Source organism: Protomyctophum bolini, assembly GCF_963924005.1.
Source record: "Protomyctophum bolini genome assembly, chromosome: 2".
Lineage (NCBI taxonomy): Eukaryota > Metazoa > Chordata > Actinopteri > Myctophiformes > Myctophidae > Protomyctophum > Protomyctophum bolini.
Window position 1 is genome coordinate 1034270 of NC_137863.1, and position 15048 is coordinate 1049317.

The following is a 15048-nucleotide window of genomic DNA, read 5'->3' on the forward strand; positions in this document are numbered from 1 at the left end:
TTTGGGAGTCAAATTATTTTGGGAGTCAAATTATTTTGGGAGTCAAATTATTTTGGGAGGCAAATTATTTTGGGAGTCAAATTATTTTGGGAGGCAAATTATTTTGGGAGTCAAATTATTTTGGGAGGCAAATTATTTTGGGAGGCAAATTATTTTGGCAAATTATTTTGGGAGGCAAATTATTTTGGGAGGCAAATTATTTTGGGAGGCAAATTATTTTGGGAGGCGAATTATTTTGGGAGTCAAATTATTTTGGGAGGCAAATTATTTTGGCAAATTATTTTGGGAGGCAAATTATTTTGGGAGTCAAATTATTTTGGGAGTCAATTTGACTCCCAAAATTTTGGGAGTCAAATTATTTTGGGAGGCAAATTATTTTGGCAAATTATTTTGGGAGGCAAATTATTTTGGGAGTCAAATTATTTTGGGAGGCAAATTATTTTGGGAGTCAAATTATTTTGGGAGGCAAATTATTTTGGGAGGCAAATTATTTTGGGAGTCAAATTATTTTGGGAGGCAAATTATTTTGGGAGTCAAATTATTTTGGGAGGCAAATTATTTTGGCAAATTATTTTGGGAGGCAAATTATTTTGGGAGTCAAATTATTTTGGGAGTCAAATTATTTTGGGAGGCAAATTATTTTGGGAGGCAAATTATTTTGGGAGTCAAATTATTTTGGGAGGCAAATTATTTTGGCAAATTATTTTGGGAGGCAAATTATTTTGGGAGTCAAATTATTTTGGGAGGCAAATTATTTTGGGAGGCAAATTATTTTGGCAAATTATTTTGGCAAATTATTTTGGGAGGCAAATTATTTTGGGAGGCAAATTATTTTGGGAGTCAAATTATTTTGGGAGTCAAATTATTTTGGGAGTCAAATTATTTTGGGAGTCAAATTATTTTGGGAGGCAAATTATTTTGGGAGGCAAATTATTTTGGGAGTCAAATTATTTTGGCAAATTATTTTGGGAGGCAAATTATTTTGGGAGTCAAATTATTTTGGGAGTCAAATTATTTTTGGAGTCAAATTATTTTGGCAAATTATTTTGGGAGGCAAATTATTTTGGGAGTCAAATTATTTTGGGAGGCAAATTATTTTGGGAGTCAAATTATTTTGGGAGGCAAATTATTTTGGCAAATTATTTTGGGAGGCAAATTATTTTGGGAGTCAAATTATTTTGGGAGTCAAATTATTTTGGGAGGCAAATTATTTTGGGAGGCAAATTATTTTGGCAAATTATTTTGGCAAATTATTTTGGCAAATTATTTTGGGAGTCAAATTATTTTGGGAGTCAAATTATTTTGGGAGTCAAATTATTTTGGGAGTCAAATTATTTTGGGAGTCAAATTATTTTGGGAGGCAAATTATTTTGGGAGTCAAATTATTTTGGCAAATTATTTTGGGAGGCAAATTATTTTGGGAGTCAAATTATTTTGGGAGTCAAATTATTTTGGGAGGCAAATTATTTTGGGAGGCAAATTATTTTGGGAGGCAAATTATTTTGGGAGGCAAATTATTTTGGGAGGCAAATTATTTTGGGAGGCAAATTATTTTGGGAGGCAAATTATTTTGGGAGGCAAATTATTTTGGGAGTCAAATTATTTTGGGAGGCAAATTATTTTGGGAGGCAAATTATTTTGGCAAATTATTTTGGGAGGCAAATTATTTTGGGAGTCAAATTATTTTGGGAGGCAAATTATTTTGGGAGGCAAATTATTTTGGCAAATTATTTTGGCAAATTATTTTGGCAAATTATTTTGGCAAATTATTTTGGGAGGCAAATTATTTTGGGAGTCAAATTATTTTGGGAGTCAAATTATTTTGGGAGTCAAATTATTTTGGGAGGCAAATTATTTTGGGAGTCAAATTATTTTGGGAGGCAAATTTTTTTGGGAGTCAAATTATTTTGGGAGGCAAATTATTTTGGGAGGCAAATTATTTTGGGAGTCAAATTATTTTGGGAGTCAAATTATTTTGGGAGTCAAATTATTTTGGGAGGCAAATTATTTTGGCAAATTATTTTGGGAGTCAAATTATTTTGGGAGTCAAATTATTTTGGGAGGCAAATTATTTTGGCAAATTATTTTGGGAGTCAAATTATTTTGGGAGTCAAATTATTTTGGCAAATTATTTTGGGAGGCAAATTATTTTGGGAGGCAAATTATTTTGGGAGTCAAATTATTTTGGGAGTCAAATTATTTTGGGAGTCAAATTATTTTGGCAAATTATTTTGGGAGGCAAATTATTTTGGGAGTCAAATTATTTTGGGAGGCAAATTATTTTGGGAGTCAAATTATTTTGGGAGGCAAATTATTTTGGCAAATTATTTTGGGAGGCAAATTATTTTGGGAGTCAAATTATTTTGGGAGTCAAATTATTTTGGGAGTCAAATTATTTTGGGAGGCAAATTATTTTGGCAAATTATTTTGGCAAATTATTTTGGCAAATTATTTTGGCAAATTATTTTGGCAAATTATTTTGGGAGGCAAATTATTTTGGGAGTCAAATTATTTTGGGAGTCAAATTATTTTGGGAGTCAAATTATTTTGGGAGGCAAATTATTTTGGGAGTCAAATTATTTTGGGAGGCAAATTATTTTGGGAGTCAAATTATTTTGGGAGGCAAATTATTTTGGCAAATTATTTTGGGAGGCAAATTATTTTGGGAGTCAAATTATTTTGGGAGTCAAATTATTTTGGGAGGCAAATTATTTTGGGAGGCAAATTATTTTGGCAAATTATTTTGGGAGGCAAATTATTTTGGGAGTCAAATTATTTTGGGAGTCAAATTATTTTGGGAGTCAAATTATTTTGGGAGGCAAATTATTTTGGGAGTCAAATTATTTTGGGAGGCAAATTATTTTGGGAGGCAAATTATTTTGGCAAATTATTTTGGGAGGCAAATTATTTTGGGAGGCAAATTATTTTGGGAGTCAAATTATTTTGGGAGTCAAATTATTTTGGGAGTCAAATTATTTTGGGAGTCAAATTATTTTGGGAGGCAAATTATTTTGGGAGTCAAATTATTTTGGGAGGCAAATTATTTTGGGAGGCAAATTATTTTGGGAGGCAAATTATTTTGGGAGGCAAATTATTTTGGGAGTTTTTCCGTTGCTCCAGACTGTACGACGGAAGCATTTATATTTGACTCATGATCAGAGCTTCCGTTGCTCCAGACTGTACGACGGAAGCATTTATATTTTACTCATGATCAGAGCTTCCGTTGCTCCAGACTGTACGACGGAAGCATTTATATTTGACTCATGATCAGAGCTTCCGTTGCTCCAGACTGTACGACGGAAGCATTTATATTTCACTCATGATCAGAGCTTCCGTTGCTCCAGACTGTATGACGGAAGCATTTATATTTTACTCATGATCAGAGCTTCCGATGCTCCAGACTGTACGACGGAAGCATTTATATTTGACTCATGATCAGAGCTTCCGTTGCTCCAGACTGTACGACGGAAGCATTTATATTTTACTCATGATCAGAGCTTCAGTCGCTCCAGACTGTACGGCGGAAGCATTTATATTTTACTCATGATCAGAGCTTCCGTTGCTCCAGACTGTACGACGGAAGCATTTATATTTTACTCATGATCAGAGCTTCCGTTGCTCCAGACTGTACGACGGAAGCATTTATATTTGACTCATGATCAGAGCTTCCGTTGCTCCAGACTGTACGACGGAAGCATTTATATTTGACTCATGATCAGAGCTTCCGTTGCTCCAGACTGTACGACGGAAGCATTTATATTTTACTCATGATCAGAGCTTCCGTTGCTCCAGACTGTATGACGGAAGCATTTATATTAGACTCATGATCAGAGCTTCCGTTGCTCCAGACTGTAGTCAAATTATTTTGGGAGGCAAATTATTTTGGGAGGCAAATTATTTTGGCAAATTATTTTGGGAGGCAAATTATTTTGGGAGGCAAATTATTTTGGGAGTCAAATTATTTTGGGAGGCAAATTATTTTGGGAGGCAAATTATTTTGGGAGGCAAATTATTTTGGGAGTCAAATTATTTTGGGAGTCAAATTATTTTGGGAGTCAAATTATTTTGGGAGTCAAATTATTTTGGGAGGCAAATTATTTTGGGAGTCAAATTATTTTGGGAGGCAAATTATTTTGGGAGGCAAATTATTTTGGGAGGCAAATTATTTTGGGAGGCAAATTATTTTGGGAGTTTTTCCGTTGCTCCAGACTGTACGACGGAAGCATTTATATTTGACTCATGATCAGAGCTTCCGTTGCTCCAGACTGTACGACGGAAGCATTTATATTTTACTCATGATCAGAGCTTCCGTTGCTCCAGACTGTACGACGGAAGCATTTATATTTGACTCATGATCAGAGCTTCCGTTGCTCCAGACTGTACGACGGAAGCATTTATATTTCACTCATGATCAGAGCTTCCGTTGCTCCAGACTGTATGACGGAAGCATTTATATTTTACTCATGATCAGAGCTTCCGATGCTCCAGACTGTACGACGGAAGCATTTATATTTGACTCATGATCAGAGCTTCCGTTGCTCCAGACTGTACGACGGAAGCATTTATATTTTACTCATGATCAGAGCTTCAGTCGCTCCAGACTGTACGACGGAAGCATTTATATTTTACTCATGATCAGAGCTTCCGTTGCTCCAGACTGTACGACGGAAGCATTTATATTTTACTCATGATCAGAGCTTCCGTTGCTCCAGACTGTACGACGGAAGCATTTATATTTGACTCATGATCAGAGCTTCCGTTGCTCCAGACTGTACGACGGAAGCATTTATATTTGACTCATGATCAGAGCTTCCGTTGCTCCAGACTGTACGACGGAAGCATTTATATTTTACTCATGATCAGAGCTTCCGTTGCTCCAGACTGTATGACGGAAGCATTTATATTAGACTCATGATCAGAGCTTCCGTTGCTCCAGACTGTACGACGGAAGCATTTATATTTGACTCATGATCAGAGCTTCCGTTGCTCCAGACTGTACGACGGAAGCATTTATATTTCACTCATGATCAGAGCTTCCGTTGCTCCAGACTGTATGACGGAAGCATTTATATTTTACTCGTGATCAGAGCTTCCGTTGCTCCAGACTGTACGACGGAAGCATTTATATTTGACTCATGATCAGAGCTTCCGTTGCTCCAGACTGTACGACGGAAGCATTTATATTTTACTCATGATCAGAGCTTCCGTTGCTCCAGACTGTACCACGGAAGCATTTATATTTTACTCATGATCAGAGCTTCCGTTGCTCCAGACTGTACGACGGAAGCATTTATATTTTACTCATGATCAGAGCTTCCGTTGCTCCAGACTGTACGACGGAAGCATTTATATTTTACTCGTGATCAGAGCTTCCGTTGCTCCAGAGGGTTTAGGGTTAGGGTTAAGGGTTATAGGGTAGTTCTGTTCTCACCCTTTGCGTTGTCCCGCGGCCAGCACCATGGCGCTGTGGTGGTTGAAGCGTTTGATGATGGCCGAGTTGCTGTTTTCCTTCACCGACTTGTTGGAGGAGAAGGAGAGAGCTGCCATACCGTAGCCCTGAGGGACGCCATATTAAAGTGTCATTACCAGGGTTAGGGTTATAGTATATATTCAGGGCTGCACACAACTTCTCTGGTCTAGTACTCAGAGGAGCACCTGGAGGAGTTACTTGGTCTAGTACTCAGAGGAGCACCTGGAGGAGTTACTTGGTCTAGTACTCAGAGGAGCACCTGGAGGAGTTACTTGGTCTAGTACTCAGAGGAGCACCTGAAGGAGTTACTTGGTCTAGTACTCAGAGGAGCACCTGGAGGAGTTACTTGGTCTAGTACTCAGAGGAGCACCTGGAGGAGTTACTTGGTCTAGTACTCAGAGGAGCACCTGGAGGAGTTACTTGGTCTAGTACTCAGAGGAGCACCTGGAGGAGTTACTTGGTCTAGTACTCAGAGGAGCACCTGGAAGAGTTTCTTGGTGCTCCTAAAATGCGGCGACCCGTCTCGCCGGATGGATAAAATAGGGATGCATGAATAACTTATAGGAAAACCATATTTATTGGATAAGTGGGGATATAGCTATATGTGTATTCCAGCCCTATATGCATATTCTAATACAAACTTCTTAATACTTCCTAAGGATAATATGAGCATTTTTCACCCCTGTGTCAATCATCTACTGTGACCCTGGGCTCTACACACCCTCCGCCAACCTGGGGAGAGCAACGGACTTGAACTCATGCTTCCTTCATGCCTGAGTGTCCAAGTTGCTCCTTTACACCTGACAGGGGGGAGTTTCCCTGGTTGGATGTAGCGCGTGGAAGGAACACGTTATTCCAACCAGTTCCTTTCCCCTCCATCAGGTGCCCCGGCTGGCCAGGGGGAGGCAGTTTAGTGACCAGGATTACTGCATGTTTTTGTGAGGGTACCTACCCTAGGGGACACGGGGAGAACATGCAAACTCCACACAGAATTATGCGCATTATGAATTTTGACGGCGCATGCGTGCTGGCGCACCACTTATGTGCAGCCCTAGTTATTACATAACACTTTACACTGACAGAGATAGGAGCCCTGAGGAACACCACATGTGACAGTGACATCAGTATATTAATAATAATAATAATAATAATAATGATGACCTCCTCAGAGGGCTTGTCGTCCAGTGACATCAGTATAATATTAATAATAATATTAATAATAATAATGACCTCCTCAGAGGGCTTGTCGTCCAGTGACATCAGGTCCACCAGAGGATTCTTCACTCCTTGAACCACCATGGACTTCAGACCTGCAATGACAGCGTTTACCCACTAGATGGCACGCTTTAACCACCACTGAGTTCACTTCAATCAACTTATGTTATTAATACAATCATTCAATTTACAATTTAGGCATTTATCAGACGCTCTTAATCCAGAGCGACTTACATTAAGCAAGAACAAAAAAGCATGGGAATACATCACATAAAAGCATTTATCATGAAACATGCGTAAGCTAAGAAAGTAACAGTGGAATATCTATATAATGAAACTATACATATGAACTATACATATAAACTATACATATAAACTACCATGCTATACATATGTACTATGACGTGCTATGACTACATACAATGCCATTAACGTGCTGTCTACATAACATGCTATAAGTCTGTATCAAATGCTATCTAAGTCTACAGAAATGCTATTTAAGGGGGGTGGGGTAAGTGCTATCATCAATCATAACAATGGTTTGGGGAGGTGGAAGAAAGACACCTTTTTTTCTATCTATAAATCCTTTTAATATACAAAAATAGAAAAATAGTAATTGTGACCAACTTTTAATTTTGTTTTTTTAAAAGACATTACAGGAGAGGGAAACAACAATGGTGCATACGTATAAAACATAATACATGTTTCTTTTTCTAACGAAACAAAATAGTAACTTGTTCATCTGCATTATATTATAATTACTATTTTGTTTTTAACCCTTTTAGGCCAGACATCGAAATAAAAAAATGTGTCCTCTAAATCCTGACAGTTTTCTGAAATATTAAAATATTTGGGACTCAATCTGAAGGAACTAGATAAAAGTGATGAAATGTTTGCGTCCGTATACTGAACCTGACGAAGATCTGTGAAGATCGAAACGTTGTCGATTCAATAAAGTTATTCTTTACCAAAAGGCCCTACCTCTTTCCACAATAGAGCGTCGCAGTCCCTCCCCCTTTCAGAACGACGAGTGGCCCAGGAAATGAATCCCAATGCATTTTCTCCATAGGCTTTTCTTAACCCATTCTGACCTGAGATCAGATTCATACGAGGTTTCCACTGGGCACACACTGGTCTGATTAACCCATTCTGACCTGAGATCAGATTCTAAAAATGTCAGTTGTTCTTCGATTTTTCAAAAATAGCAGACCTACAAGCTCGTAGCGCGCCACTCGGTGGCGCGCTACGAGCTTGTAGATCTGCTATTTTTCAATAGCTGAAGCATAACCTGATGCCAACACCAAAATGGGTACCCGTTCAGAATGGGTTAAAGTATTTATTTAAAGACGGTTACGCCGCAGACAAAGGCAACTCGGATCGTGACAAATCATGACAACGAACACGATGTTTTGGAAGAAAAATAAGAAAAACAAAACAAATAGTGTTGTCTCCTGCCTTTATTTTCTTCTTTCTAACGATTTGATCGGCCCCAAAATATTGTGTTCATTGTCATGATTTGTCACGATCCGAGTTGGCTTTGTCCACGGCGTAACCGTCTTTAAATAAATACTTTAAGAAAAGCCTATGAGGAAAATGCATTGCATTTCATTTCCTGGGCCACTCGTCGTTCTGAAAGGGCGTGGGACTGCGACGCTCTATAGCTAAAGTATAACATAATGTTTAAGACACCTAAAGGGGTTCCCGTCTAGAATGGATTGGGTTCCTACCTTTCTCGTCCTGCTTGGAGCACTCTGAGAAGATGTCCTGGGTTCCTACCTTTCTCATCCTGCTTGGCACACTCTGAGAAGATGTCCTGGATTCCTACCTTTCTCATCCTGCTTGGAGCACTCTGAGAAGATGTCCTGGGTTCCTACCTTTCTCATCCTGCTTGGCACACTCTGAGAAGATGTCCTGGGTTCCTACCTTTCTCATCCTGCTTGGAGCACTCTGAGAAGATGTCCTGGGTTCCTACCTTTCTCGTCCTGCTTGGCACACTCTGAGAAGATGTCCTGGGTTCCTACCTTTCTCATCCTGCTTGGCACACTCTGAGAAGATGTCCTGGGTTCCGGTGTTGATGCGGTCTCGGTGGAAGTAGTGCGACTGGAAGAACCTGGTCCAGAAGTCCTTCTCCGTCATGGTGTGAGGAACGTTCTCTGCGTACTTCTCTCTCACTGGAAACAACGACACATAAACAGGTGGACAACCCTTAGTGTTTTATTTAGCTGCCAGGGGCAGGTGGGCAACCCTTAAGCCCCATTCGTAGTCCAGTTTTGGGTGAAGAGGTGACTGCTAGAAAAAATGCGACGTCATGTTGTAGTTTTATTAAAAACAGAGAGATGTGTTTGGGGTGAGTGGTGAGTCTCTTACCACCGCAGCTCAGTGACGTCATGTTGTAGTTTTAGTAAAAACAGAGAGGTGTGTTTGGGGTGAGCGGTGAGTCTCTTACCACCGCGGCTGAGTGACGTCATGTTGTAGTTTTAGTAAAAACAGAGAGATGTGTTTGGGTGAGCGGTGAGTCTCTTACCACCGCGGCTCAGTGACGTCATGTTGTAGTTTTAGTAAAAACAGAGAGGTGTGTTTGGGGTGAGCGGTGAGTCTCTTACCACCGCGGCTCAGTGATGTCATGTTGTAGTTTTAGTAAAAACAGAGAGGTGTGTTTGGGGTGAGCGGTGAGTCTCTTACCACCGCGGCTGAGTGACGTCATGTTGTAGTTTTAGTAAAAACAGAGAGATGTGTTTGGGTGAGCGGTGAGTCTCTTACCACCGCGGCTCAGTGACGTCATGTTGTAGTTTTAGTAAAAACAGAGAGGTGTGTTTGGGGTGAGCGGTGAGTCTCTTACCACCGCGGCTCAGTGATGTCATGTTGTAGTTTTAGTAAAAACAGAGAGATGTGTTTGGGTGAGCGGTGAGTCTCTCAGTGATGTCATGTTGTAGTTATCGGTGGTCAGTGATGTCATGTTGTAGTTTTCGGTGGTCAGTGATGTCATGTTGTAGTTTTCGGTGGTCAGTGATGTCATGTTGTAGTTTTCGGTGGTCACCTCTCCACCGAACACTGGACTATGAATAGAGCTTTGGTGTCAACGCCTGTAAAGTGATCATTCTGACAGGCCTGTGAGAGATACCTAATGAACATGTTTCACCATATACGGTTGTTGTGGCTGATAATAATTTACCAATAAATTACTCATGCCGGCAGGCTAAACCTGGGAGCTAAAAACAAACTGTAATGACGCGCGACAAAACAATGATAAAATTATTCATATCCAAACAAGCTCAAAGTTTAAAACGTTTATATAGCTCAGTGCACAAAATATTACAATACAATAAATAAATATATATATATGTAATAAATATGTGCAAAGAATCTAATAAATAACAATCAAAACAGTGAGCAAACAAAACGTGAATGAATCAAACTATAAAGTATATTGTGCGGTCAACAAAGTGCATCCTCCCAGCTCACCCTGCCTCCAAGTTCAAACAGCCTTAGGAGTGAGCTGGTTCAGACACCCAATATTTGTCGACTACCAAGGGCCACCCACAGAGACGCTCCCACCAATAACGGAACGTCAATGCGGTGCCCACACCCATCACCAACCAAGTGACAACCACTGTAGCTAAGCACTCTTTGGCTCCTACAACGGTCATAAGTGTGACAGGCATATCAGAGAGAGGCCGTTTTACCATAAGGTCATAGGTGTGTTTATTTTTTACCTGCTGGATACGTTCTGAAGATGGACTCGATGATGTCAGCGGTCAGGTTGTACCTCAACCCGTTGCACCCGTCTGTCTGAGGCCGGATGTCTGCCTGAAACATATAGAAAATATATAGAAATATATATCAATATATAGAAAATACTGAATGTCTGCCTGAAACATATAGAAAATATATAGAAATATATATCAATATATAGAAAATACTGAATGTCTGCCTGAAATATATAGAAAATATATATAAATATATATCAATATATAGAAAATACTGCATGTCTGCCTGTAAGAAATATATAACATACTAAATGTCTGCCCGTAAGAAATATACATTATATCTAAAGAATGTAGTTTTTTAAGTAGTGTAGATATTTGTAAGAATGTGCGTGTGTGTGTGTGTGTGTGTGTGTGTGTGTGTGTGTGTGTGTGTGTGTGTGTGTGTGTGTGTGTGCGTGTGTGTGTGTGCGTGCGTGCGTGTCCGACTCACCAGGAAGGCAGCAGAGATCCCCACCTCCTGCTTGCTGCTATTGGTCAGGCCGTGCTCCGCGTTGTCCAGACGGCTCAGCCGATTGGCCGTGTTGTCCAGGCTGCTCAGCCGATTGGCCCAGAACTCCTCGGCACTGATCACCTGACTCACCACCAGGTCCTTGTAGAGCTGGAAGAGCACGGGGTCCTCCTGCAGCATTCTGACACAGAAACAAGCGCACCTTTAAGGTCATTACACACTGGCGAATTGGCGACGCGATATATTCGTGCGAATAATTTGCATTTAAAAAAAAACGTCCATGCAAGCTTCCACATCAGTGGCGAATGTGCGAAAATGCGACTGTTTTCGCTCTTTATTTGTTCGCTCTGGTGTCGTATTTTGCAGAGATTCGCAGGCGAACTGAAACATGCAATATTTCGCATTTTCAGATTGCTTATTCGCATCGCGTCGCTAATTCGCCAGTGTGTAATGACCTTTAGTCTTCTAAATCATGACAGCTTTCTGAAAAACCTCAGCAGTTCTCAAACTATTTCATGTAAAGAATCCTCAAATATATATGTAAAAAGGGCCGCCGACCTCCCTCTGAAAATATGTTCCGTCCCCCAGAAGCAAAGATTTGAGTGAACAACATTCACACTGAAAGAATATATTGAAAGATTTGCGCCACATGTTTGAGTGGTGCAACCACTCCTACAACCAGCAATGTCCGTGTTCACCTATGTGTTACGTGTTCACCTATGTATGTATTAATGAGCACCATAATGAGTACCAGTAGGGGCGCTGTTTGCCAGAAACAGAGAGAGAGAGAGAGACAGTGCTGCACTGTTGCCTGCTAATGAGAGAGAGAGAGAGAGAGAGAGAGAGAGGACGGGGGGGGGGGGGGAGAGGGTAGTTGCACCACTCGGTTCACACGGGTGTGATTTTTTTTAAAAATCAGATCTACAAGCTCATAGCGCGGAAGCTCATAGCGCGGAAGCTCAGTGCCGCGCTATGAGCTTGTAGATCTGCCTAAAATGGCACGCTGACTATCAACAATCAACAATAAAAACATGTTAACCCATTTTGACCTGAGATCAGATTCTATAAAAATGTCTTCCACATCCTGACAGTTTTCTGAAAAAGCTATGTTTCTATGTCAGTCGTTCTTTGATTTTTCAAAACAATTGCAGAAAAAAAGCATAACACAATGCTAACACCAAAAGGGGTCTTCCCCGCCCCAGAACGGGGTTTAAAACGGGTCTCCAAAGCGTCTCCCTCACCGGTTCTTCTCCTCCAGCTCCTTGTTGGCCTTCTTCTTGAACTTGGGCAGCAGCTGCTGCAGCAGCTCCTTGGCGGCGTCGCGGTCCTTGGCCGCCGAGCTGAGGTTGGAGAAGTGGAAGGTGGAGCTCTCCCCCGTGTGGAGCACCAGCTGCAGCTGGATCTTAGCCTTCCCCACCGGGCTGATCTTCTGACCTGGAGACAAACGACACCGCACAGAACCTTTAACCCATTCTGACCTGAGATCAGATTCATAAGAGGTTTCCACTGGACACAAAATTGGTCTGATTAACCCATTCTGACCTGAGATCAGATTCATACGAGGTTTCCACTGGACACACACTGGTCTGATTAACCCATTCTGACCTGAGATCAGATTCATACGAGGTTTCCACTGGACACACACTGGTCTGATTATAACCCATTCTGACCTGAGATTAGCCCCGCAGGCAGAACCCGAATGTAGTAAAGTTTCTGACACTTTGTTTACTTTACACATTGGGTCCTGTTTCACGCTGGGCTGCCGCCAGTTACGCACACACAAATACAATGTAAACACGTGAGGAGAAGTCGATCGGCGCGGTTTTACGCCATTTTTACCTGTGTTGGTTTACGAATGTGCGAACTATAAGTACCTTACATACCATACCGACACATCTCCTGTGTCGCGGAAGCCGTTAAGTATTTTTAATCCATGATTGATTAAAAATGTCGCTTCTTCCTACCTTGTTTATTGACACCTCATTGTACCGCCTATCTGGCTAGCTAGTGGTGCTATAGCTATGACGGAGCAGATCATAGGCAGGGACGTAGCCCGCAAAGCCAACCGCACATCGGGAGGCGGTACAATAAACGGTAAATAAACAAGAAGAAATCAAAGCGACATTTTTAATCAAACATGGATTAAAAATACTTAACGGCTTCCGCGACACAGGAGATTTTATCAGAGGTATGTAAGGTACTTATAGTTCGCACATTCGTAAACGAACACAAGAAAAAGCGTGGTAATACCGCGCCGATCGACTAAACGATGAGTTTGTGTATATCCGCGTTCCAACAATCGCATTGGAAAATCTTAGCATGACCAGGGACCCTACATAAAGCGACCATCAAATTTCATAAAAGCTTTATGTAGGGTTCCGAGAGGGGCTAACCTGAGATCAGATTCTAAAAATGTCAGTCGTTCTTCGATTTTTCAAAAATAGCAGACCTACAAGCTCATAGCGCGCCACTCGGTGGCGCGCTATGAGCTTGTAGATCTGCTATTTTTCAATAGCTAAAGCATAACATGATGCTCGACACCAAAATGGGTTCCCGTTCAGAATGGGTTAAGGTCATTACACACTGGCGAATTGGCGACGCGATATATTCGTGCGAATAATTCGCATTTAAAAAAAAAAAATTGAAGTCCATGCAAAGCTTCCACATCAGTGGCGAATGTGCGAAGATGCGACCGTTTTCGCTCTTTATTTGTTCGCTCTGGTGTCGTATATTTTGCAGAGATTCGCAGGCGAACTGCAACATGCAATGTTTCGCATTTTCAGGTCGCTTATTCGCATCGCGTCGCTAATTCGCCAGTGTGTAATGACCTTTAGAACCACTGACTGGCTGACTGACTGACTGAGTGGCTGACTGACTGACTGACTGGCTGAGTGGCTGGCTGACTGACTGACTGACTGACTGACTGAGTGGCTGACTGAGTGACTGAGTGGCTGAGTGACTGACTGGCTGGCTGAGTGGGTGAGTGACTGACTGACTGTCCATAAGCTAAACAAAATCTGAAAAGACTGAACATGTAATGATGATGTTTTAGGGCCAGCTGCAGAAATCATGACATCTCTGATAGGGCTGACCTTCGACCACGTATTTGATGACCGATGAGGGGGGGGGGGGGGGGGGGTGCGATGCGAGACTCTTTGGCTAATAACGATATAGCGGAGAGAAAGGCATGGATTGGTCTCATTTATTTTAAACAATAAGCAGCCTTCATGAAAGCAGTGACGCACAAATAATCAGGCTTAATAAAACATCCGACCGTAACAAGTCAACTGCCTGACACCGGCATTACCTCTCAAATAAAGAATATATATAATCCAGAAAATGTAGGGATTTAGCTTCTCTTCCGATTGAAACTCAGATGTGAAAACACCAAAACAAAAGCACCAGTCGTAACATGAATGAACTCTGTATTTTTTCTTCTCCTCTTGCCGTAAATAAAGCGTCATTTAATTGAGGCCTTATTACTTTTGATTAATTGAACATGTGATGCAGGGGACCCTCTTGTAAACCAGTGTAATGCTTAATTGGGTCGTCCACTCACAGTTAACAGTCTTTGTATTTAGTTTGTGCTTGAAATGTAGCCTACTGTAATTCTGCAAACTGTTAATACATATTTAAATCAATCAAACTCACAGCAGCAATTGCGAGGCGCACGCATGCGGCTCGCGGAGCAAAGGAGGAATTGAGTTATTAAACACAATGGTATCAGTGCAACACTATACAGAAAATATGAACAGAGGCATTACTTATCTTAACCCATTCTGACCGGGGACCCATTTTGGTGTTAGCATCATGTTATGCTTTACCTATTGAAAAATAGCAGATCTACAAGCTCATATCGCGCCACCGAGTGGCGCGATACGAGCTTGTAGGTCTGCTATTTTTGAAAAATTCGAAGAACGACTGACATTTTTAGAATCTGATCTCAGGTCAGAATGGGTTCATCAGACCAGTGTGTGTCCAGTGGAAACCTCGTATGAATCTGATCTCAGGTCAGAATGGGTTCATCAGACCAGTGTGTGTCCAGTGGAAACCTCGTATGAATCTGATCTCAGGTCAGAATGGGTTAACATAACATAACTGCACAGCAGCAATTGCGGAAACAAACCGACAGCAGTGAGCAGAGTGAC

The 15048-nt window shown here is 41.1% G+C and overlaps 1 protein-coding gene across 1 annotated transcript in view; it reads right to left on the minus strand.

Annotated features, from left to right (window-relative positions):
• gtf2h1 (general transcription factor IIH, polypeptide 1) overlaps window positions 1–15048 on the minus strand; it is a 58277-nt gene that overhangs the window by 39704 nt on the left and 3525 nt on the right. Inside the window, exons 3-8 of the mRNA XM_080780173.1 lie at window positions 12142–12334; window positions 10883–11081; window positions 10399–10492; window positions 8707–8856; window positions 6701–6780; window positions 5432–5556 (exon numbers count right to left, since the gene is read on the minus strand). Of these exons, the coding sequence (XP_080636299.1) occupies window positions 5432–5556; window positions 6701–6780; window positions 8707–8856; window positions 10399–10492; window positions 10883–11081; window positions 12142–12334 (841 nt within the window). The remainder of the gene's footprint in view (window positions 1–5431; window positions 5557–6700; window positions 6781–8706; window positions 8857–10398; window positions 10493–10882; window positions 11082–12141; window positions 12335–15048) is intronic.